General features: G+C 41.4%; 1 protein-coding gene across 1 annotated transcript in view; it reads right to left on the bottom strand.

Annotated features, from left to right (window-relative positions):
* Positions 1–1,503: 1,503 nt before the first annotated feature.
* Positions 1,504–25,422, bottom strand: part of FAM171A1 (family with sequence similarity 171, member A1) — a gene marked incomplete at its 5' end in the record, with an annotated part of 35,005 nt that continues 11,086 nt past the window's right edge. Inside the window, 5 exons of the mRNA XM_010154247.1 lie at positions 1,504–1,666; positions 1,740–4,078; positions 4,580–4,694; positions 7,097–7,213; positions 20,618–20,794. Of these exons, the coding sequence (XP_010152549.1) occupies positions 2,377–4,078; positions 4,580–4,694; positions 7,097–7,213; positions 20,618–20,794 (2,111 nt within the window). The remainder of the gene's footprint in view (positions 1,667–1,739; positions 4,079–4,579; positions 4,695–7,096; positions 7,214–20,617; positions 20,795–25,422) is intronic.

The raw sequence follows: 25,422 nt of genomic DNA, 5'->3' as shown, positions 1-25,422 counted from the left end.
ACAATAATGATGGAAACTTTGCAAAGCAATCTGAAAAAAATGTAATTAAAAATGATAGATTTAAGACAACAGAAAGTTGAAAATTAAATAGCACAATAATTCTAGTACACGGTAATTTTAACCAGCACTGATTAAAATGATGCAGCATTCTGATTAATAAGTGACTCTGTATTACCAGCACTTACTGACATCTGATAAATACTAGTACTTTAAAGTAGTATTTTTCTGTTCAGTGACCTTGCACAGACTGACAATCAGTAACCCAGACCCCAGAGCCAGTTCACATGTGGTCAGTAGCAAAATTCCTAAACAGAGCAGGAAAGGACCCGGAATGCATGTGATGACTGAAACGTAACTCGCTGCTAACACGGCGATTTCAATAGTCAATGCACCCCACAAACATCTTAGATTACTTTTACGACATATACCACTTCCAAACATGAATCAAAGCAAAACAGAGGCGATGTGGCTTTGTGGATGGAGACAAGCACTGGGTTGGGAACCAGGAAATCAGGATTCATTTCCTGGCTCGAGACCGACTCCCAGGTAAGACATTCAGTAAGACAAAAATTACAACGCTGGCCTCCTTAGAAAACTTTGAAATCTACTGAAAAAAGGAGCATGGAATCCGCGTCAGGGCTTATTATTAAAAATTAAATAGGAATGATGTAACACTTTCTCTAATCACTGTAGAGATTACATGATAATTAGCTTCATTAAGCATGACTGCTGCTAATGCTGCATAAAAAATAATTGAATGAAACACGATAAACTGAATGTATACAAAGGATTCCACAAGAGTGGAAGTCACATACTTTCCCTTCTTTCATCCCAATTCATGAAGAAGTGAGAAGTGTGTAGTAAGTGCAAGTACCCGCAGAAATCTCAGAAAGAAAACTGGTCCCACAGGAAGCGTGACTCCATGGAGAATTTTAGTGACACCGCGATTTCATTTCCAAAGTCTTCAGTGATACTTAAGCAAACAGTTGCATTTGTATCAAGGCCAGGAGGATGCTATTCTGAAAAGGGGTCTAAATTTCAGTACTGACCAAAGTTCAGGAGAACTGCACAAGACAGTGTCAGTAAGTCAGACATGCATAAACAGGCAGAGCAGACGCAAAACCAAAGTATTTTTCCTATTAAGTAACATAATGTGATGACCACCAACAGAGGAAAAAATCCACAAAGATATTTTTTGCAGTTTATTTTCAATTATAATTTTTGGATAACCAAGCAGCTCTGTATGGAGAAAGCACAGAAGAGTCATTCTGGCACTTTTGGATAGCACATTTTTTTTTTTTTCCCATAATTTTTCTAGACACATTCAGTCCACTTGCTCGGTCCACAGTCCATTTTATATGAGCATGATTACCTCATACAATTCCAGAGGAAACTAACAATATATACAGTCAATGAAACTATCTTCTTGGCTACCCTGGGCCCTTTAAAATGTCTTCTAAGTCTATCCTGGCTAAACAGAATCCACAATATACATGATAGCTACAGAATACATTGTATTGAAATGAGAAATGCTCAGCACAAAATGGGACTCTTGGCATGCAGCTTAAAAGAAAAGGTCGAAGTTCCGAAGTTTATAAAATCCCAAATGGGGTCAATTAAAAGGAGTTAGCAAAAGAAGGGACTGTTCATTGTTACTGTAAAAAAGGCACTTTGAGTAAATGGGACCAGAATTGGAGGAATCTTAGTTGACACAAAGTTCAGTTTGGTTTCATAAAAAGGCTTCAATGCTAAGGGATGCTACTCAAGTTTCCTGCAGTTTTACATTAAAATAAATTGCTGAGTAGTTTATAATAAAGGACATAAAATGTTTACAACCAACTTGTAAAATTAAGAAAGCATAGTATAAGCAAAATATTACTAAAAGCAGCAATGCATAGCCTTTCATTGAGATAATGCACAATTTTGGACACCATGTGTCAAACTCTTGTTTTTAAGATACTTTCAGTAGCATTATCAACATAAAATTGGCCTACAAAACAAAAGCTTTACCAGCTCCCATTCATAAGGAGATTGAGGTCATAAACCAACTAAAACAATTCGTCAGTATTTTCCACATCCTGGATGACCAATATCAAGTATATGGAGTAACAATCACACTCTTTGTTCAGCTATCTCACTGGAGGCAGCCGTTAAATCAGAGGAATGATTTTAATTCTTTTCTAACATTTACACAGTAATGCATTTAAGTTCTTTCAAACGTTGCTCACCACAGTTTGTTTTTCTCTTTTCTCTCCACAACAACAACAAAACAAACAAAACAAAAACCCCCCAAAAGAAAGAAAAAAATCAAGCACTTCCACAGAAAGAATATTTGGCAATTTTATACTCCACTGAATGGTGGATTTTCACAATAGCTCACTTCAGATTGAAAGTCATTAGTGGTCTTTCCTCTCGCTTCTGCCAAGGACTCTTCTTATCTTCACCTTGGTCATCTTCCTCATCCTCCTCATCCTCCTCATCATCTTGAACTGATGTTCCGTGTTCAGGACTAGTTAATGGCTCTGGTTTGGTATCTGCAGTTCTTGTTTCCTCCTGCAGGCTGGGCAGCTGCACACCACTTCTCTTACTGGTGCCTTCTAGGAGGCATCGCAGAGCATTGTCCTCGGGGCTACAAACTGCTGTTCCACACTCGCTGCCACTTTGGTCCATATCATCCAAGTACACAAGCTGTGTGTAAGCTGTGCTGTCTGAAACCTTCCGCTCCCTCTGCTGGTGCTCTTGCACTGGTGGGTGACTCTGTGGCGCAGACAGATGATCTCCTCTTCCCTTTCGGGCAGATTTGGGTTCATTCATGTCAACACCGGAGTCCAAACTGGCATCGTTACTCCCATTCCTACCAGCTCTTTGGAGGTCGATGTATGAATGTCTGACGTGAGCATTTGAGCGTCCATCTAGAGAAACAAACCATGCTCGAGGATGAGGCAATGGCTTTCCACCTCCTAATTCCATCAAAGCCTTTTCTGTAAGAAGCTGCACTTCGCTATTCATTTGAGCCAGTGATGCATCATTAAGTGAGGCAGGAATGGAAATCGATTCGGACATGGAAGCATTTTGTTGGCTCCACTCAGCGGCACTTGCGTCTTGCAAATGTTGCTGAGATATTGCTTGGGGTGCTAACTGCTGGGGTTGCAGCTGTTGAGGGGGGTGTGGAAAAAGCCGCGCGTGCGGGTTAGGAAGCTCAGCCTGAAGTCTTTCCAGATCAATCTGCTGGTCAGCTGGAACAACCAGTGGCTGGCTAACAAAAGGGTGTTCTCCTGGCAATTTCATGTAATGACCTGGAATGACCAACGCAGGCAAAACTTTTCTGTAAACACTGTCATTGACTTGGTCAACAGAGTTGCAGCAGATCAACTGACCTGGTCGAGGGAAGGATGTAGGTCTTTCAAGGTGATCAACTGAACGAGACATCATACAATCAGTAGGTCTGCAGTCCAGCAACTCTTTTTCAGGGGCTGAAGGTGTGGGGTATATCTGTTCCTGAATATTGTATTTACTTCCAGTGGCAATATGGTTCATAGATACTTGAATTTCTCTCTCTTGCTTTTCAAATAAAGGCTGAGACAGCATAGCATTGTAACTTCTCCTGTACTCGTCTTTGATAGGGGACTCGTAGCCTTCAGCCGTTTCCGTAGATTTTCTGGTCTTTAAAGCAAAACTATCTGCTGATTTGTGGTAGTCTTTTCTCAGAGACCCACTGGGAGTCAGGTCGTCCAAGGAAATTCTGCTCTTGTCTTTCTCCTTGTCCAAAAGCAGTTCTTCTCGGGAGCTGAACTCTTGGGAAGTACTGAATGAGTGTTTGAGCATAGGTGTATGCATATCCACTTCGCCACTCGGTGACACCATCTCCATGTGGACAGCACTGATTAATTCCTTTGCACCTGAGTTTTCAGCATGCCCATTGCTAGCAATGGACAGCCCGCCAGGAAATTCTGACTCACGCCGGGAGAATATTAAATTTATATGGGACATTGAGGTCGCTTGATCCTTCTTAGAGGTGTCCAGTGCTGTCGAAAGTTGCAGTTTCTTATGATGCTGACGTGGTCTTAAACATTTTCTTCTATAAAAGTCGGTAACAAAAGAAGTTACACATTTATGACTGCTGTACACAGAAACAAGAGCAGCAAGTGTGTCTTAATGGGAGATTTTTAAGCAGTGATTAGTATTAGGGGAACTGAGCTTTTATTACATAACCTAACAATTAAAAGCTTATCCCAGAGTGAAGATAACATTAAAGAATAACTAACGTCAATTGGGAAATATCTCAAGCACCAATTACAAATTGGAGCAAATGTCTGGGGGAGGCAAATACATACTATTTGTTAATACACACTTGCTAATAAAAGTTTGACAGTCATTTTAACATAAGACTAATAGGGATTGCACATACTGCATGTAACCAGGAACATATGAAATTTCATCTCACTAGTTCTTTCTTCTTCAAGTGCTTGCCTACTTCCCCCACCCTCCCGAAGTAAAAATGCAGAAGCTTTAATTTCATGAGCACAAACAAAGCGTGTATTTCCAACATGAACTAGGTAACCAGAATGGTGACTCTTACCTGCAATAATACAAAAGCAGACACAGCAAGACTAGAAGTATGAGAGCCATCCCTCCTAAAATTGCCAAAAGAAACATTGTGTGATAGCTGGTAATGTCGTGTGTCACAACGGGACCTGGAAGGCCAGAAAAGAGAATTTAGACCTGTAACAACCTGCACACAGCAAGAGGAACAACACTTAAAACAGAGAGGGACATCTTCCCTTGTTATCAGGGTGCTAGGTGAGCAACACCGCCACTTACAGCCCTGGTGCCTACTGAACAGACCATCTCTGGAGAAGGGAGCAAGTTGTGGAGAAAGCATGTGCTGGTTTTCATGACTGCAAGTCCAAATAGCTCATTCTGTGGAAAAGCAGTTAGTTTTGATGGGAGCATGCAACCGTGAACGCTGCCTTCCAGCTCCTGATGCGGACAGAGCGTGCCAAAGCTGCCATCACTGGAGAAAAGCCATCACAGCATCTTGCAGCACTGTAACGCGTGTAGCAGTGCTGTGGCCAACAGCTTCTCCTTAACAACATTTGTGGTGCTTTGCGCTAAGCAGTACATACAGTGCAGTACACTGGAAGACGTGTTGGTGCTGTGAAGCAGAGATCAAGCCAAGCCAAGCAGATCTTCAGTAGCTTTAAAAAACAGGCCACTAGTGAAACAGTGTTGTAACTCCAGGTTTCAATAATGCTCAGTAAATGTTCTAACACACGAAAGAATGCACACATGTGGACAGCATCTGTGCACAACTCTGCATGTGTAACCCTGTTGGTTTGTAAAAACCTTATCGTGATTTTGAAATAAAGGCCCAAATCTTCATCTGCAGTCAGGGAGGTATAGCACCAGCGGACAGAGTAACATGCCTGTACTGCGGACAGCAAACTTGGCCAACACTGAGGTTCTAGGTCGTGAGGCCTGTAAAACCTCATCTGTGTATCTTGAGTGGTCTGTAGAGCCACTGCTAGGAATACAAAGCTCAGTTTTTGTCCATTTTTTTGAAAGGAGAAATCAAATAGATTCAGTGAGGAGATTAAAATAAGCAAAAAGACATTAACCTCATTAAAAATAACATCAAATATATTTCATTCTGCCCTGCCACTACCTTTACATATTTGATTGATACTGTTCCTCAGGACATTAAGCAAAAAGAAGAGATAAATCACTTCTTCATTAAAATGTTGTTCCCATTGCAAAAAAGTTTTAGGAACCCAGATCTGCCCCTCAGAAAGAAAAAGTAAAATACAAGTAGAAATTCTGCCATGCAAGTTAAACTGCAAGGACAAATAAGCCTTCTCCTGTTAAGAGTTACAGGCCTTCTAACCTTGGAGTTACAGACACAATTTCATGACTGCTGTAACTTCCTTGCAGTCGGGGACAGAGTAGTACTGGGAAATATTTGGCTCAGAGCTGTTGCTTTTTCTTTAAGGACAATTATTGTGTAAAATTCCATTCAATTTAATAGGATAGCTTATTCAGATCTGCACCTGCCTCTGAACTCTGTTCAGCAATCAGTCAGCTAAATATTCCAGTGGTTTCATTTATTATTACCTCAAATATCATGAAACAACTTCATGGCATATACAAGCAGACTTCAAAACAGTCCTCAGGTTAGCATTTGTTTTGTTGGTTAGATACAGTTTACTCAGCTTGCACGGCCAAGGCAAGAATGTTTGAATTTCTACTGTATTTCAGTTTCATCCAGAACACCTAATAAAGAAAATCTTTAAGAGGAGGAGTCTTTTTGTTGGACTGATTGCCTCTTACACAGCTATCTCTGATTACTGGTGGCTGAAGAACTAAGAAATCAGAGGCAGCCACATACAGAAAAGAAGGAAGAGCAAGCCACAACATCAATTACTCTCCACAGGCACAGAAGTACATGTAATGCCTCGTTCAACGTGATTGTCTGCAGTTAGGCCAAGAGGCTTGCAGATGGCAACCAGTCAGCTCATCTGCTAATGCCACTCGGCTAACACACTTCCTAGAACTTCTAAGCTAAGTTAGCCGTGGTGTAAATTAATCAGTCACCAACATGATGCAAAGCCTAAGTCAGGGCAAAATGGGCATCTTCAGCGTAAAAGGAAAAAAAATCGTCACAATCAACTAATCCATTAGGAAATGTCTAACCCAGGATGATGCTGGTCTTAGGTGAATCCATTTCTTTGGGAGTTTCTGTACAGAAACTTCAGAGCACGTACTTTTCTATCTGCTGGAACACCCATACATTGCTGTTTTAACTCCCCTCGTTTTCTAGCGATGGCTCTACCAGGCAGTGGTGACGTAAACACAACAAAGCAGGAACACTTTAAAAAGTTTCCCATTGAAACGGCTCCGAGATTTTGAGCACAAGGGTTGCCCCTCCCAATCCCCAAAAGATTTTGGCCCTTTACTTTCAGATTTCTGTTTTCTAATAATCCATTATTGCTCAAGCTGTGGCATCTCAGATGAGGTCATTCTGAAAAATACAAATATTATATATAAATAAATAACTACTCAATGCTGCGAATAGCAGTAAGATTCAATTCCATCTTACCTGGGATAGTAGGTGACATAGCTGCAACCCAGTAGCCCAGCTGAGGTGCAATGTAAGTCCAAGTCAACTGATTTCCATCTTGCTGCACAAGGCCCAAACTACTCTTCAGCCATGTCCCTGTAAATGTGAAGGTGTCAGAAGGTGTCACAGATGTACTCACACCTTGGAAAAGCAAGTAGTAACAAAGCCTATGTGCTGTGGAGGTTGTGTGCATTGCTGTGAAGTGGGAGATGGTGCCTTTTTGCTGCTGACATTTGAGAGCTCCCACCAGCGGTCATCCCCGTGGCATTCTGGGAAGCTCTGTACACAAAACCCATTTAAGATTAAATGAAACTAATAAATCTTCAAAAAGGATGAAAAGAAAAATCATCAGTCACACACTAATTCTCCTGTTTTGTAGGAGGATATTCCTGAAGCTGATTATATGCAGACAGTTCATTACAAACTGTATTTCAAGAGAATCACATCTCCCAGACCACAGATGAGTTCAGCACAGCACCCTTCTATCAGCTCTGGCTGTGAACTTCTAGAAGACTGAAGAAAACGCTTCCTCAAAATGTTGAGTTTTCCTATATGGAAAACAAGCTTATGAACATTACTGCCAACAAATGTAGAATTAAGTTGCACCATCACTTGGTTTCAGCAATGTTAGTCATTCCGAGTGTGTATGTATCCAGGAATACTGCCTGGTAATGGATTATGAGTTTTTAAAAACATGTTTCTCAAAGGAAATGTAATAGATTTTTTTAGAATTATCAAACGATCATTTAAAAATGAGTAAGATTGACAATTTTACAGCAATGTGTTTTAAGTTCACATAACTCTTAAGTAGTCCAGATTGACAATCTGCACCAGTTTGAGAGCTGTTCTACTTCCAGAAGACAAATTTTGTTGCAAGAATTGGGCTACAAAAAACCTTTACAGCTGAATCAGTTGTGCACCTTTTTGTAACTCATTAAGACCCCTGATTCTGGGGCCATAGGAAAAAAAATTCACCTTAGTTTCTGATACATTAAATGTCCAGTGCAGCTTGAGGACTGCTCCCATGTTTATTCCCTTTGAAAGAAACACAGCATTGCTGGTCTGGACGCTGAGAGCAGTTGCTGGGAAGCTACCTTGCAGCAAGCGGCATTTCCCGAAGCTGCTGGCCTGGCATGGCATCTCCAGTGGGTACCCTATCAGAGGGAGGGAACTCGCCAAGGAGGTTCCTCACACTCTTTGCTGGCTGCTACCAGTACGGCTGACGTGTATTCAGAGAAGGGACAAACCCCTCTACACTTCCCTAGCGCAGCCCTGAATGCCTGTGCCGAAGGGGACAGAATGCTGCCTTTCCCTTACTCAGCTCCATGGGCTTAAATAAAGGAAAGCTGCATCTTGTACTTGTGATTCCCTTTCCTTTAAACAGTCTCCTGCATGTAATTCCTGGAGCGGTTCTTTTCATCAGACGTCACTCAGGACCAATCATGAGCACTTGTGGATGACAGTCATCTGAGCACTTAGCAGTGAGTGCAGAACACAGAGAAGAGATGCTGTTGGTGTTTTGGCTTTTTAATAGCATTGAGATCCTGGTGATTTCCTCTGTGCTCCTTACATCATCCATCTGTGCAAACCCTGTACTCATGAGAACGGCTTTTCTGAGTATTTATTTCCTCTCTCTACTACTGATTCTGCCTATATAAGTACACCCTTGAAGTCCACCATCTGTGGCTAATAATAAACCCACCTGAATACAGTGAAAGGTTTAGAAAAATACACATTTGAGAGGATTTCTAGATCTAGGTGACTATTACTGCCAGATAGTGACTCTGTATTTGCAGACAAACTGAATTTCTGGGTAACAGGGGAAAGGAATTACTGGCATAATTTTCAGTTTTCCCAAGTATGATTTCCAGTCTGTATTGGGTAACAATAATGTTATTTCATACAGAAAGTCACACAAGTAGTTTTGATTCACAGTACCAAAAGGAACAAAATCTGTGCACACAGATTTGCACATATGGCATCTGTGACTGTCATATCAGAGAACCTTGATGCAGCCTGGTTTACCCCTCTTAGGGAAACCTATTCAGGAAGAATAGAATTCAATTGTCTACAGTTACATGTGAAGTTTCTGGAAAAACTAGGAAAAGTAGACTCATTTTCTCAACTAAGATGGCCACTATCCCTTCAGACCTTCTACCCATGCACTTTTGGGGAAGATGTCATAGTAACAGCCCTGAACCACAAGGTGAAAAACAGCCCACAGGGTCAAAACCTGTTTCTGTCTCGTGCCTAAAATGCCATTTGGTAAGAAAACTCCTGTAAGCCTGTTGTCATTTTTTTTCTGCACGGTTTGGACAACGAGAATATGCACCAACTATTCAAATACACAACTGTGTGAAACAAAACTTCGAGACTAAAAGAGATACAAAAGTGCTGATGTAAAAAAAAAAAATTGAAGGACTTAGGTGATGACTTCATCATGCTTCCTGTACTTCTATTATCGTCTCTAAGCCCTTTAAATTCCCACGCAAGCAGAATTTAGGAAAGTTCACTGCCTTCGTAGCCTGTTTTTACAGCTACCTCCTTGAGCAGAAGCTATTATTGATTCCCTCACTAGGGGGAACTTGTGTCCAGCTTGCCTTACTCACATTACACTGCATTCTAATGAACAATCCTCCTAATGCCTCTTTAAAAGCCTTTTCCTCAGTAATACTCTGCTTGCATAATGCAGCAATCAAGAAGCTAACAGAGGCTGCGCTCTTAGCGCTGGAAGCAGAGCTCTGCTGCCATCCTGCCAAACAAGCAGCAGCTCGGATTGCTCGTATTTTAGCAATGAAAAGAATCCCTCTATTGGCAATGGAAGCAAACAATAGCTTCTACTGCACAAAGTCAGTCAGGTTTCATGCTTGTCTTTTGCTCATTTAGGTCACCCTAAATCATCACTGGATATACTCCAGGAAATGTATTGGTCTATGCAACACTAGGGAACAATGTAATTGCCTCTCTCTTACGGACAGTTGTGTAACAGATATATCTGACACTGGTCAGCTTTAAACAAGAGTGATGAAGCTGTTGTTGACCACACCCTACACATCAGTATGTGATGACAGCTAGAAAAGAATGACTTTTTAAATGGCACTGTCCCAGGTTCCTTCATCAGGACAACAAGTGTGGGTTCCTGAGAACCATGGGTACATAACCTCATCAGCTGCCTTTTTTAATACTTCCCTGGTCCAACACTTCGGTGATAAACTCACCTCTTACATTTTCAACATCTCTTACCAATAGTCCACTAATAAAACAAGGAACCTCCCACATGGAGGGATGAAGAGAATACAGAAACAGCACCAACAAAACAGGTTTGTGTGGAAACAGTTGAAACACAAAAAGTCCTGTACCATTGCTTGTGTGATCAAATAGCCAGCACTATTACTGGAGGGAACTGATGTGCCTTCAGTATTCTGCAAAGCCACCGGGGCACTTCCAGGTCTCCCTCGTATTTCATCCTTTATAGGTCCTAATATCCTGGTCGCTTTTCAACTATCGTTAAACACCAAGCAGTGTTCTTGTAGCTCCCTACATGCAATGCCATGCTGTAATGACTAACGTTAGACCTTCTACCGAGCAAAAACCCAATCACATTGCACTTACTGGCTATGCTCCTAGAGTTTCAAGCTGCCTCAAGTAAGCAAGAGTTCATTACTGTGCAGCCTCGAGAATGCTTTCCATACCCCATCCCAGATTCTTCCTTGCAGCAGGAAACAAGATGTTCTCCTGTTCTAAAAATGCAGCTAATCACCCTATGTGTAACAGAGGGATTGTATGAACAAACCCTCATGCTTACTCTTGCAAGCAAGGGAGGAGGACTGAGGGGCAGCAAGTAAAGAACTTCCATTCTTCTGTCCTTCCCTACCCACCAGCCTGCAAATGGAGTAATGGCAAGCAGCGTTCTTTTTTTTTTTTTTTTTTTCCGTGCAGGCAGGATTAAAACTGCAGAACTAAGCAGAAGGATTTAGGAGGGAAGTGAGGTCTTTCCTCCCTGCATGGCTAAATGTTATGATGGTTTAATTTATTATTCTCCAAATATCCTGTAATATCTACCTCCCCCCTATCCAAGTCAGCACAATCAACTAGCTTCACTGCTTATTAAGTTTTATACATAATGTACAGTAACTGTTAAGTAACAAGCAATACAGGATTATAAATAAAAAGCAGTGCAAGTAACTGGATGTAATGGGACCGATCATTTTTGTTCAAGACTGATTGTCTAGTTCCAAAGAAAACATGTCAATGCATCTTTGGAGCAGAAACGCCAAGTTCAGTATGGTTTGTAAGCACTGCATGATTTGGGCCAATTTGCCATTAATTCTTAAAGAGTGTCTGGTGCTTTACGGAAAACTTCTATATATAGAGACATTCTTGCTTATAGATCATTTTTACATTTCTCTTCGTCTTTTCCTCTATTACTGTTCAGTGGAGCCAACATGCTGATCCAGGATTCAAGTCAGGGGAGCTGTCTGCTGGCTCAAACTAATGTCAGCGGCAGAACCAAGACATTTCTTAACTCTTTCCTCACCAAAATTTTATTTAGTGTTACTGACTTTTTGGAATAAATGGTGGCATTTAACAAATTTTTTCTTAAAAAGCTCATAAACCAGCTACCCAGCACTCCTGCGCATATGTAACCTAAAAGCAAGGTAAGGGAACAATCATCATTTACAATAAAAGAATATAGAGAAGAAACACAAAAGAAACAGAAATCAAAAAAACAATCAGAAGGCTGAGCTCCATTTGCCTGCAAAAATGCTCAGGTGTCAGAGACAGGCTGAAGATTTCAGCAGAACAGGAGAAATAAATTCTGCTATAGAGAAGCATCTTAATACTCCGCAGTAACTTTGATTCTGATGAACGTGCCTATTTATCTCAGGCAGCTTTTAGGACTTGCCAATGGTGACAAGAGGGGGTTATCATGAGGAAATTTAACAGCAAAAGGTTTGCGCATTGTCTCCATTTCAAAACACATTCTGCACTAAAAATGCTTTTTTTGTAATTTAGTTTACTTCTAAATCAGATTGAAAAACGGCACTTTCAGCAAGGAGCGTGCAGATGGGCAGCTACTGCAGAAAACCTGTTACAGAATGGCTGTTCTAGGCTACTTCCCTGCACAAACAGGTCACCCACCGCGCGTGCAGCCGGTCTGCCCCGCGAAGAGACGTCCACTGCCTTCAAGGCCACCAACTACGCGGTGTGACAGCCTGCTGGATCCAGGCAGCACGAACGCATCTGCCTTTGTCACCTACATGCATGAGGCCTCTGATGTCACTTCCATATTTTAGAGCTACACCTTAATAATTTAAATTAATCTGTGGTGAAATCCAGGGAATCCTACGCCTCTCTACCTTCCATGACGGTGCATGCTGACCATCCCATACTGCTCCAGCTCCAGCAAATGGCAAACTTCCTACGGGCCTACGTGAGGCAGGACCACACTTCCTTCAGGCAGGACTGCCACACCAGGCCATCTGCTCTGGAGAGAGGCATGTGGCTCCTAGTAACGTCAAGAAGGAGACAAACTCCCCTCCTGCGTGCTGGCCGTGAGGGGAGCTTGCACGCTCGCAGCCCAGCACAGCACTCGGATCTCAGGAGGACGTATGACACTGCTCACTGCAGGTTTAGCTTTCCAAGCTGACCGTTCTGGAGCCTCTTTCTTCTGCTGACTTCAGCTGCGCATTCTTCCTATCACTGATCAAAACCGTTCTGGTAAATGACTGTCAGAGGAGCGTGCCGCAGCCAGCAGCTTCCCCTAAGGACACTCATGCTGTCTAAATACTGCTCGTGTTTAAATATATGGAAGCTATGGTGGGTTTTTTCCGTAAATTACTTTTACACGTCAGCTTTTGGTAGGAAACTCTTCCACTGCTCAAATACTGTTTGCTTTTTGATTTTTTCTAACCGGTGACAGGATCATCCAATCCCACTCAAGCAGGCAACAAAAATTTTGCTGTTTACAGCATGAATTATTTCCATCCAACAGGTTTGACAAATAAGAGGATTTAATTAGCCAGCCAGCAAATTAAGCATAATCCCATTATATGAATTTATTTTTATTCACAAGATTGTCTTCCCTAAACAAAAGAGTTTTGGAAAGAAAGACACTTTTAACCCTACTACTTAATAGCATAGATGTTTTAAATAAATATTCCTTGATGAGAACTGCTCTTCTTTCCACACAGATCTCTTCCCGATGTCTACGATGCCTTGTAAGATTGCCCCGCTTAGGCAGAGATTCACAGTTAAATGGAGATATACGTGTCCAAAGGGATGAGGCAGGTTGTTATCAGATAGAGTGTGGGACAGCAAAGGATATTCAAAACATACCAACAGTGTTTTTAGAAGTAATTGATTTAGACACTTCAAATGGCAGCGTTATTATGGAGAGTTAATCAAGGGCAGGTTTGTGAAAATAACTTCCTAAAGCATGTCCTGACATACATAAATTGTGGCTTTTCATTCTACCAGCTGAAAGCTGCTTATCAGATTTCTTTTCCTAAGAGAAAATCACCTCTAATCTGCAATAGCATGGGAAGTTTTACTACAAAAAGATGGGTTTTTTTGGTTTTACTTTTGTTCATTTTCTAGAAAGCTAAAAGCCACTGAAATTGGAAGCTGGAAAATTCCTTCTTGAATATTGGTAGAGATTACTCTCCTCCTCCTCGCCCCAATACACACGGGTTTAAAAATTCATAGCATTTAAGTTAATATTACAAATTTGGTTTTGGAGTTGCTAGGCAACATCAAAAAATAAACGTCCCTGCTCTGAGCTCATACCTTCATTATTCTTCCACTCTTACTGAATATGTTACACAAGCCTTCCAGGGCTACATCCTGCTACTGTTCTAACAGCACCACTGTCATCTGGGGTACTGTAAGGGAAACGCTTTAACATCATACCTTCAGGACTTTTGCAAGGAAGTCTAAGTTCAATTTATTACTAGTCTCTGAGAAGGTTTGTAGTTTTTGCCATCTCCACTCATTTTCCTCCCTAAATCACTGTCAAGTGTTTAACAAAAGAACACACCAGTTTTCATTACCTAATAGCTTTAAGTACGTCTGGGCAGGAGGCAGGGTGCACTGTCCAGAGAACTGCCTGCATTGCTTTGCTCCCCTCAGCATTTCCTTCCAGAATGCCAGAACAGAAGACTCACTAAAGAAAATGACTTCTATATGTAATTACTGATTAATAATTGTATTTCAAAAGCGAACACTTAGTTATTCTTGCTGGACCACCATCCCTAGTTGCTGGCATATGTGAAAGATACTGCCTTTAATATTTGCTTTGTCATATTATTAATCACATCCAGGCAGTTATTGACAAAATTACTTGAACAAGTAATAAATAAAAGCACAAGGCAATTCAAAACACTGCATGCCTTTACCTTCACTCAGCTTCATATCACACTCACGTTCAGTTTCTGTTTTCCAAGCTGGAAGTAGAAGCAGATGCACAGTGGGATTTGATCTGCCATCCCAAGGGCGCAGAGGAAGGTTGTCCCAGGTCTCCCTCAGCCTCTTCCAGCTCCACTTAGAGACACTCCTGCTCTATGCACTCCTGCTCCTATTTCCACCAATCTCCAAGTCCTCTCCAACTCAAGCAGCTGTACAAGCATGATGGTCTTTTCTCCACTTCTGCAACGTTGATGTCCACCTCTTCCCACCTTCTACTGCATGCTTTCTGTAGGTGGAGCTACAGGGCCATCTACATGATACAACCTATAGTCCGTTATTAAAACCTATTCCCAGAGGCCACACTATTTGGTTCCAGTTTTATTTCCTTGACTACATAATAGTAGATTATTTTACCTATCACTACACTTCGGCACCAACCTGATTCCTTCCACCTCCTCTTTAAGCTCCACCATCATGCCGTGCCATGTCTGCTTTGCCACAAACGCAACTCAGATGGTGTATGAGGCGGGGAGTGGATCAAACAAAACATCCACATCACTTTCCTACATGTAAACCACAAGATCCATTTTAAAAACAACACACATATTGCTAAACAAGCACAAACAGCCTCCTGTGATCAGCTACACCTCTCCAGACGAATCCTGATACTGAGAACATACCTCAGCAAGCGACACTGTGAAGCATCGGAGGTAGAGCTGCTTTTCCTTTCAACGCTGAGGTCTGTCTACTACTCCACAATTCTATCTGCACCTATTACGTAGCCATCGTACATTGTAAAAAGCTGGGTTTGGTAGCTGCCATTTCTATGGCAACACACAAAATATGAAATTCTTCGAGAGCAGTTAGTTAAAAAATCTGTGTTCCTCAGAGTATTTAGTCTTTAAGAATAATTTAACCTTCACAGTTGAGATAAAAAAGGAAGTCAAAATCAAATTGTCAAGGAACTTGTAAACTACAGAAATAGTGCAACTATGAACTTTGAGGAGGCTTGGTTTTCTCCTTGCAATTTGCGAATAAGTCTCTGTATTACCAGTGATTCTGATCTGCTACCAAATGTTCTGGATCTGAACATATTAAATTCAAAGTTTTGGGGGCAGGGAATGTGTGTTCCTGACCACGTCCATTTCTCACATGTAGAAAGCCCAATCAAACCCCTGGAGAAGGGCACGAAGTCGCAGGCCACGTGCGCAGCTGCATGCATCCAAAGGCGGGCCATCTATCCAAGTTCAGAGGCATGTACTCATACCCCCTGACACATCAAGCAACAGACTGCACAAGTTTTTGTTAAATTATTGTTTTCGGCCTGTCACGCCGTGTATGAATGTCGTGGCAATCAGAAGTTAACCAAATTCACAACAAAAAAGGAATACATTTTAAACTATGAAAATAAGTAGATGTTTTCTTTGGGTGGATTATCGCTGCTACCATATGGGAAGTGTAAATCAGAGATTTGACAAATGAACTTATCTACAAATAATGCGCAGTGAACTAGGCAAGTAGCTGTACAGTAACCTGCTTACATTTTCTGCCTGACAGTAGCTGCCACTCTCTCCCTATAAACACTCTGAAGGAAACCAAAGCATCATTTCACCTCCATGAAATACGGCAAAAGCATATTGCAGTCGAGTTTAAGTAGGCACTGATACTGCTTGTACCTAAGTACATCCTCACGTCTACTCTTGAGCACAGAAAACATTATCTTAATTTTGCTGAGAAAGGAACATCGGGAAATTCTGACTCCACAAAAATCAATGAAAATTTACCGCTGAAGGCAGAATGTCACCCAGAAAAAGTAAGTACCTGACTTTCAAATGTGTTTAGAAATCTATTATGGCATTAAATGCAGTCAGAAAGCACTGACCAAGCACAGCCGAGTACATAAAGTATTGTGCTTTCTAAAGCTATGAAAAAAGAGTTCTCCAAGATACTCTTCACCATATTCTGCCATCACTTTACATGAATACATGGTTGAGATTCCAGGTAGGGGGGAAACATCCTCCGCTGCGAAGGAGCTAGTAATTTAAAGACAACAAGGTCACGTCAAAGATGTACACCAAGTGCTTGAGGAGGAGGAAGAACAGAGAAACAGTACTCTGAATTTCATTTACACATAGTGCACATGAAATAACACATTTTAAGGAGGAGGAGCAGAAGGGTGGAGTTTTAAACCCTTCTCTCCAGAGTCCTATGCCACACAAGGTTGAAAACAGTGTTGAAAATATTTTCCTGTTATTTGGTGGGGTTAATGAACTAGCAGATGCATCAATATCGCCACTGACGAACAAATCCCATTTCCATATGATGCACTCCAGGATATTTAGTAATATTTTGAAGTCCTTCATACAGCTCTAGATGTGGAACTAGAGGTCTAGGTGTAACAAAATACCTCCATACCACATGGGATGAAGTGAGGACTTAAAATGCTGGTCTTACAGTTCTGCTCACTGAATCCAATGAAAAACAGACACCTTAACATAAAGCATAAACCATTTAACTGGGGGCTGAGGAGAACACAGCTGAGCAAGTGCTGTGTTATTCAGTCCAGCTGGCGGGAGCTGGAAATGATACAGGAGGTACAAAGTTTCATTGCTGCTGGGATCTGTAGGATTCATTTCTGACTCAAGAGAACAAGGCTTGAAAGAAGTCTTGGATAGAAATTTGGTGTCCAGGAACAGAGAGATTAATTATATTGCTGTAAATCCTACTGACATCAAGGCAAATACACAGGAAGAAAGTAACGATCCCAACCATCTGTTTACGGATTAAAAAAAAAAGTTTTTCAGCCCCTTCAGAATTTGAGAAGAACAAGACAGTGCTGGGGGGGGGGGGAAAAAAGCGCCAATAACCCAGAAAATCCCACTGAGCATTCTGATTATAAAAATGAGAATCCATATTTCTTTATATTCAAACCCTAAAGTATGTTCAGTGAAATAAAACCACTCTCTCACAGTAGCACGAAACACAAGAGATAGGGGTATGTCAACAGCATGGAATGATTAAGCTGTGTTTTAGCTGCATACGTCTCCGTAACATCAGTGCATCTTTTCTTATGATTAACAACACAAAGAAATGCTGCAGAAAAGGTGGTGGAGCACATCTCCAACACAAAAACAAGGCTGGACATATTTGTTTACCCTAAAACTTCTCCAGGGCATAGATAGTTGCTCCTCATTTTATTAATTATTCAAAAAGATATTACTGCTTTAATTTGCTTGCTGAGCACGCAAGGCAGTTAAATTTGCTTTGTAATGTAAAATCTCACTTGGAACAGTATAAAATAGATGCAGCAGATTGTCTTATTTTGATGTCAGCCTGCTTTTTCTGGATGTGGGTCTCATCAGTGCCAATGGAGCCACCCTCAGCCTAAAGCAGACCGTGCTGCTTCTCCCCCTTCTCTCCTCAGTTCTCTCAAGGACAGAAACTGTGGTCATGAAAATACAGATTGTTTATAAGCAACCTAAAAAGCCTTTAATCATTTCTGGCTGTCATAATATGGAAATAAGCCTAATTTCTGTAGAAACTATGAAAATCTCTGCAGTTCCAATCAGATGCCACTGGGTTTATACTGGCACATCATGAGCTCAGCAAAATGTATGAGATTCTAAGGATTAAACATATGTGCAGTATTTCTGTCCCTTCTCCGCTCCCTCCTCTAAAAGTGAAAAGTACTTCTGCTTTTTAGAGCAGAAATTATACTTCATGCAGTAATGATGACAACCACATGGATTCTAAACAAAAACAATGGCTTGCACGAACAAGCGCCCACTGTACTGCTACTAATACGCTAGAGAGAAACGCTGCGTTATTGCCTGCTAATACAGTCATAGTTTTCCATCTCTGGCATTTACTCAATTTTCAGATGCAAGTGTGAAAATTTAAGCCACTGAAAATCTATTAAGGGGAGACCGCAACATAACTAGCACTGAAAAAAGCAGCTCCTGAAATGAAAGACAAAATCAGAATAATGAGGTTAGAGGTCCTATCCTGACAAGGCACAGATCTTGCAGTGCAAATGGGTTATAACAACTTATCTGCCAGTTAAGGATTTCTCCAGCATGGAGCCATCCCAATCATCATCCATTCTCCTACTTTCACAGTCCAAGCACAACAGGGATGGGGAATGACAGGGTACCACCGTGTTCACGCTACATATGGCCAGTTTGACAGCCCTTAGGGTGCTAATGTAGCCCGCACAAGATAGAGTGGCTGCTCTACTTATTAAATTAGGCTACTCTAATTTAAATAGGTTGGGATGTGGCCAAAATTCTGCTACAACTGGCATGCTGCAGCCAGGGCTTAAATGCATCTTTGTTCGACGTCTCTGGTTGCACAGAAAGATGTTTCCTTCAGCTGAAGTGCGAGCTGGAGCCTACACGTAACGTCTTCAATACCTTCCTCTCCGTGCCTTTATGAACCTAAGTGGCCTGACAAAGACGCATTTTGTTTAGCGGTTCTTATGCCTTCCCCTCCCAGTAACACAAGTGCTCCAGCCGTCTGGCATGAAGCAAACACGGTTGGACTTGTCTCAAGATTAGGAGCCTCAAGCCTGCAACACTAATGAACTAACCCGCATCGATCTATACTATAGCATACTGCACATAACAGGGTAACTAGCTCTTTATATACAAAAGTAAAACCCATCTTCTGTATTAAGAGAGAGCTTTTGTGGTCCCACCGCAGGGGACATGGAAATCTGGCCATAAATGAGAAAACTCCATAATCAAAATCAGAACCATTTTACTAGCACTGAGCAACTAGCAATGAGGAAGGGCTGCACCTATACCAAAACTGGCAGGAAGGACTGGGGATGGACTGCTTCTTGTGAAGAAAGTAAACGTGAGTCAGTCTTCCCTGTCATTTTTTGAATGCAGGATAGCGAAATAGTTTCTAGCATCACAAAAGAAAATCAGTTTCAGGAAGAATGTAGTGAAACTATAGGCATGCTGTTTGAAAATACAACACTGTTTTCAGCAAACAGAGGCAGGAAGGAAGCAAAAAGGTTATTTCCCCCTTCATCTCTCTCATCCCCCCTGCCCTCCCTTCCTCCAACACGCTGGTTTCATGCCTGTTGCTCTACTTCTGGATGTGATCATATACTGGCTCAAAATATTTGCCTTGCAGGGAGAAAACCTCACTGATTGTCTATACAGATCCACATTTCTGTCTCTTTCCCCCCCCCCTCTTTTCCTCACAGCATCTACCTTTCTCATCTTCCATTCTTCTTTTTTCACTTCTTTTTCTTAACCATCCATTCATACTTCAGAAGGCACAGTGCAGTAACTGAAGGGGAATCACAGGGACAAGACTTATGCACCCCTTCATCCTTCACACTTTGAAGGTGTAATGCAGGCCAGCACAGTACACCAGCTAGCAGTGAAAAAAGAAACCAGAACAAAACCAGAGCACCTAGACCACGTATTCCCGGAAAAATTCCTGTTCACAGTAGGAAATGTTATACTGCAACATAAAAAACTGAGTGCATTTTACGGTTTATATTGATTAGTTGTTCGGTCCTTTCAAAATATTTCACGAATTTTGCTTCCCTTTTTTTTAAATCCTTTACATGTGCTTTCCTTCTTGACAGCATTAGCCAATCTCAAAGTGATTTACAAAAGAAGTCAGTATTATGTTTCCTATCTGCCAGGCAGGAAGCAGAGACAAGAGACGGACCAAAGGTCAGATAGCTGCCTGGTGGCAAAGATAAGGCTCGTTTCCATTTCTCCAGACTTCCAGTTCAATGCTGCAGCGAACACATCTCTCTGCTTTTGTCTCTGGGTGAAATCAAGTTCTCTCAAGACAGTTTTTACCTGAAGCATTTGAAAATTGAAAATGGTAGTTCTTTTACAAAAAAAAAAAATTGCCTGGAAATGATGCACAGTACTACTTAAGTATATTTGCACATATACTATATATTACTGGATTAATAAAACTCAGTCGTCTTTCCTTTTAGAGAGAAAACAGATTTCTGAACACTCCAGTGAAGACCTTACTATATTAACATACCGAATGCAGCCAGACATTCGTTTCAGACAAATGAAGCCATCTAGGGAATCACCACGAGATGTTACCTACCAAATTTCTGGTCAAACCTCCAGGCCGGAACGTGTGCATTGTGCTTCAAGTTGCTGTTTGTTGGCAGAGGCACTGTGACATAGATGGGGCCATTCACGGGGACGGGAGTCCCATCGCTGTTGAGGAGATGGACACTGACAGCAGTGACAGGGGTGAGGTCATACCTAGTGCTGTTTCCTACCAAGAGAACAAATGAACATTGTGATGACAGAACTTTCCAGACTGTAAGACATACCCACGTGTTTCAACGCTGCAGTACTAGCTCCACATGTTTCTCCAGGGATAGTAGTAGTAATCCTCTCTACCTTACAAAATTCACAACCACCAAGATGTATATGCTTCTGTATTCTTCACTTATTTTCGGAAAATTCTGATGACAAGAAAACTACAGTGCAAAAATCTTTTGCATATATTTTCTCATCTTCACTCATCTTAAACCAAATACATACATTACACGTTAAACCATGACAGCACCACAGCCACAATCATGGCCAAAAAAATACCTCACAAGCCTTTATTTATATAAGCCTATGCTATAACTAACAAACACCCAGGCATGCAGCAATACTGTGAGGATGCTGTCAGAAGTTCAAGCAATACTGTGAGGATCTGTCAGAAGTTCAAGAATGCCAGGATGTATTTCCTTTGGCCTTTCACTGAAAAAAGCCAAGCTAAATGGATTATTAGGATACACATCGTTATCTTCTTGTCTTACTAAGACAGTAATTATGCTTTATGTTTAACCTGCATGCCAATGGACATGACAACACAATCTAAAAATGTTATAACCCTTCAGCCATTGAACCAAATGAATTGATGACAGGGAAAAATACCACAGACATGTATGTATTCAGGGGTTTGGAAAAAAGCTTTAGGTTTAAAACCAAGGAGATCTGGAGCTCAAAGCAATAGCTGTAGTATTTAAATCAAAGAGATGGCGCTTCCAGTTCCGCAAGGGGCTTGAGCCCACCCAGCTCCACAGCAGCGCTGCCGCCTCCTTCGAGCTGTAACTCCAGGGGTTGGGCAGCTGCTCACCCTGCTGTGGGGTCAGTCTGAGAGAAGGAACAGGGAGGCTTGGCTGGCAGAGAGCTGGGTACTGCCCCTCCTGTAACCCCAGTGCCTTACATCACCAAGACCTGCCCAGCAATGCACATTCACTCCCAAGAGCGGTATGTCACCTGCTGCACCAAGGCACAGCCAGGGTCCTCAGAACAGGCAGTATCTCAGCGACAGCGTTCACCAGGATGAGAACAATGGAGGCGGCAGCAGGAAAGCAGTAAGTCCTTTAGGATTTCTCTTAACAGTGAGTAAGTCTCAAGGAATGGCCTTTATGAAATTCGATGTCTCTAACAGCGCACCAAAGTGAAGACATCACCAGGAAATGGGGCTGGGGTTGGGCAGTGGCAAAGGGAAGAATAAAACAAAGGACAGAACTCCTTAGAATTTTAAGTTCTTTGGACACTGCAAAAGGTGTCAAATTGAAGACATGGAAAATAACCAGAAGTAACTTTGCATGTGGTTGATTTACTCTAGTATCTACCCTGATGCACATTTTCCCCGGATTTCAAGGCGTGTGTCCCTGTTGCCCAGCTGACAGGCCAAGGAGGGATGAAAGCACATGAAGGGGTAAACGCTCTGCTTTGATCTCCTGTGAAGCAAGGGGCAGAGGCATATCTCCCAGGGGGATTAGAGTACTGAGAAAATAGGTGCTCTGAAGATGGCCACATAAAAGAGCAACAGAGGTAACTGAGAGAAAAAAACAGAAAAATGAAGTTTGGGAATTCAGCTAGGGTGTAGGGGAAGGCTGCCAGCCTACCCAAGTATTTATATTACAGGCTCCAACTGTGCACAGTATGATCCCTTACAGCCTTAGAATATAAAGTAGAGAGAGAGAGAAGGGAATCTGTGGGGAAAAAGTTGCTCCTTTTTTCCTCATCATTCAATCCATGTACCTATAACTTCCATCAGATGGGTACTTGTCCTCAAGTCACTGGACTTGTGCCACTAAGTTCTTAGGCTGGTGTCAGAGACGTAAATTCCTGTTGTTAAGTATCATACCATGATGACGTTCTGGCACATACAAACTCCTAATGACAAAAGGTATAACTTCAGAATTTAGAAACACTTAGATTAATATCTCAGATTAAATTGTTTTACATTTTACTTGTTTCTTGAAAAGTTCTGAATTTTTCTTTCATTACTGTCTTGATAAAGCATAGCTGCGTAATATCTATAAAAATGAGTTTTCAGCTCCAGAAAAAGTGTTCTGATGGTGAACCACTGTTTGCATCTGTTTTACTTGAGATGCACTCTCGCTTTGCTCAGGACTGGGCAGAACAAGTTACATTAAAAGATAAAGAAATTTCCGAAACCCACTGACCTCTGGCAAGAAGAAATAATCCTTCAGCTGGCCATCTTGCACAGCATGTAAATGCTCATTACAAAGATAAATTTTTCTCTTTTCCATTGTGAAGGTAAATTAAAATCAATGCTAATGAAACTCTTCACATGCTATAAAACTGATAAACACATGGACAGATTAAATGGGAATGGACTTCAATTAAATGTCAGGTTTCATTTGTTTCTTGCCATTTTTGGCATCTGGAGACCTGTGAAGAGCTCTAAAAATAACCAGAGGAAAATCCACTGTGACTTAGACTTGACTCTTCGTAAGTCTACAATCTTTGTTTCTTTGTAAGAAACAAAGAGCCTACAAGGCCAGCAGCAGCAATGGTTATTAGCCAGCTTGGTCCACTACTGCAGACTATGGCAAGTTTTGCTCAGTTTGGTTAAAAGCACAAGATTTTGTGAAACCATCCTACTGCTCTCCAACTAGTGATGAATGCAAACAGTAAGCTAACACTCTACCGTCTTGTCACTTCTTGCAGCTTGTAATTTTTATGTTTGGAACATCCTGATTCGTGCAATGAATTTTCACTGCTCCATATTACTACTGCAACACCCAGCTGGGATTTTGTGAAAACCGTTAAACTCGGAGAATAGGTTTTAGTTAAAACAACTGTAAAGTCACTCTGGATAAATACTAGCAGCTGATTGAAACAAACGGGAGGACCTCTCCAAAACTTTACAGGCATGTAAATAAGCTGTGAAAGAATAGAAGAGTAACTGGGGGGAAGATGAGGTGGGGGAGACACGAGAAAGGGCAGCATTCAAGAACACTGCAAAATGCTACATTTTTCAGCATTCTAAAATTTGTACATATTTTTCTTTTTCACTTGAGAACAGAAATATGCAAAATCCCCAGCAGGTAGTGATCTCACTTTTTATTCCTTCAGAAGTTTTTCAGGTGAAATCTTCACCAAGTTGCTTGGAGATGAAGAAGTCAATCCAAGTTTAGGATTTTGAAGTTTAATGTTTCCACAGCAGGAGAAACTTCTACTAAAAATAGAGGACACTTCACCTGTTTACTGCGTATACAAATATATTGTAGCTGAGTCTCTATTATTCCATATTGAATACTGCAGTATTCAGAAAACAAGGCTCTTCTCAGTCTCTTAAACCCCATTTCTTTGTCGGTTATTTTGGTCTTTTGTGACCTACTTTTACTCGAAGGCTAATAAAAGTCAAATCCAGGGCCCCCATGCCCAAGTAGAAAAGTTCCCATCATGCAAGCATGAAAAACCAAGGATGTGTTCATCTCTTCTGTCGGAGGCTAGGAGGTAAAGCAGGAGAAAACTGATGTCCTGGTTGCATAGTTCCCATGAGAGGTGATCGTCTGAACTCTTGGCAAGACCCGTTTTCACTACATGAATGCAAGGGTGGGAAGCTGGGTTGCAGAGTACTAAGGAAAGATTTGGGAGAGGAATCCCACACACATTGTCAAAGGTTTGTTCAGCGGGCTTAGAGATAAAAAGAAAGGAGATGAGGAAGTAGACAGACGAGTGAGATCAAGTGCATTCCTTATTTTAAAAAAGATAAGAGATATTTGATCATGCCTGAGTATGAAGAGCCAGAGAAAAGTGAAGGTTGAAGATGAGAACAGGGAAATGACAGAGAGAGAATGAGATAGGATGAGATGTACTCACTGGAGCAGACAGAAGGATTTGAGTAAGGTAGCAGACCCATTTCTGATTGTAATAGAAAAGGAGATATTCAAATTTATACAAAGGGAAGGGGAAGTTTATATTGCCCCTTGTTTTTTTTAAAGGACAGCTAGCAAGCTCAGTACATTCCGTGTGCACACATGATCTAGCATTTAAAGTCACCTAGATCAACACATCACAAGTAACTGCATCCGGAGACACAGCAGGGAGGGACCTCAAGGGGTTATTTAACCTGCTTCAAAGCAGGCTCAGCTACGCCTATGCCATCCTCACAGGCGACTGCCTAACTCTGTACAACACCCTCAAGCAAATGATTCTGCAGCGTACACTGTCCACACCATAGCAGGGTTTTCCTAATCACTAGTCTGAATCTCTCCTCCTGCAATGCGAAGTCCACTGCTTGCTGTCTAACCCAATATGGACACAGAGAAAATGTCAATCTGCTTTTCACAGCAGCGTTTTAAGAATTTGAAGACCTCTGTGCCTAATTCTTCCAACTTTCTGTAGCCTGCACAGCACCAATTACTTCAGTCAAGACTAAATGAGAAGTGGAAAAAGATTAGCAGGCAGCTGCAGTCATAAAAATGTATTAGAGCTTTGAATTTAACAGTGGTGGTGTTTCTACTATGACTTTTCACTGTTTTCCCTCTGGTGCTAAATGAATTTGCACATTTTTGGCTGAGGCTAGATTCAAAAGTATTAACAAAACCATTGAAACAAGAGAGTATTAAATCCTTCATA

This window comes from Eurypyga helias, unplaced genomic scaffold (assembly GCF_000690775.1).
Source record: "Eurypyga helias isolate BGI_N326 unplaced genomic scaffold, ASM69077v1 scaffold41846, whole genome shotgun sequence".
Classification (NCBI taxonomy): domain Eukaryota; kingdom Metazoa; phylum Chordata; class Aves; order Eurypygiformes; family Eurypygidae; genus Eurypyga; species Eurypyga helias.
Note: the sequence above shows the minus strand (reverse complement) of the source record. Positions and strands in the feature narration are given on the sequence as shown.